Source organism: Penaeus monodon, chromosome 25 (genome assembly GCF_015228065.2).
Source record: "Penaeus monodon isolate SGIC_2016 chromosome 25, NSTDA_Pmon_1, whole genome shotgun sequence".
NCBI classification, from domain to species: Eukaryota; Metazoa; Arthropoda; class Malacostraca; order Decapoda; family Penaeidae; genus Penaeus; species Penaeus monodon.
This window is the reverse complement of record NC_051410.1, coordinates 39,451,194-39,452,125: the sequence shown is the minus strand read 5'-3', so window position 1 is coordinate 39,452,125 and position 932 is coordinate 39,451,194. Positions and strand designations below refer to the sequence as shown.

The window sequence follows — 932 nt, the reverse complement described above, 5'->3', positions numbered from 1 at the left end:
GAGTCGTTTCTCCTGCCGGCGTAGACGGAGTCGTCGGAGTCGAGTCGGCCGCGGCCGGGGATGCTGGGCTTGTTCGGCAGGACGGAGCCGCTCTGCTTGATGCTCTCCAGCTGCCGCCGGTAGTTGGACGTGCCCTGGTCGAACACGTCGTCGCTGTGGGCCTCGCCGGCGCCGTCCTGGTAAACCTGCGTCACGGTGTGGATGTTCTGGTAGTCGCGGTGGCCGTCGCGCTGGGCCGCCACCTCGGGGCTGGGCGTGATGGCGCGGCGCGGCGTCGGCCCGCTCACGTCCACGCACTTCTCGGGGTTGGGCGTGACGGCACGGCGGGTCGTGGCCTGCGAGTAGGGCTCCCCGGCCGCCGAGCCTTTGTGGGGAGGCTGCGCGGCCCGGTTGCTGGTCCGGTGGCCCGGCACGAGAGACACCGTCCGCGGGGCCGTGTCGACGGGCACGGGAGTGCCACTGGGATTGGCATAAAGCAGCAGGAGGGGCTGGAAGTGGCCGCGACGACACTTGTCGACGACCTGTTCCCAGTGCGGCCCTATTTCTCGTACTGTCGCATCGTCGAAGTATATCCACACCCGGAGCTTCGTGTGATAAAAGAAGGTGGAGTAATGCTTTCCGTAGTAGGTGACGACTCCGACCAGCTGGTGCTGCGTGTGTTGGGCCCAACGGTCGTCCACAACACTCTGGAACACGTCGCGGAGTCGTAGCGTCGTGCCCACGGTGGCGAACACGGCCATGATGTGCTCCAGCGTCGGCCGCTCCGAGTCCCACACCACGCCGATGGACACGATCTCGGGCCGGTTCATCAGCGTCCGGCAGATCTGTATTTTGGCCCCGCAGGCACTCTGGGGACGAGAGAAAAATAATGGTTATTGAGAGAATAATACAGATTATAACACACTAACTGGTATATACCAAAAAGTAATGTG

General features: G+C 63.6%; 1 protein-coding gene across 1 annotated transcript in view; it reads right to left on the bottom strand.

Annotated features, from left to right (window-relative positions):
- Positions 1–932, bottom strand: part of LOC119589399 — a gene marked incomplete at its 5' end in the record, with an annotated part of 35,476 nt that overhangs the window by 5,810 nt on the left and 28,734 nt on the right. Inside the window, 1 exon segment of the mRNA XM_037938013.1 lies at positions 1–848. Coding sequence (XP_037793941.1) covers positions 1–848 — 848 coding nt within the window.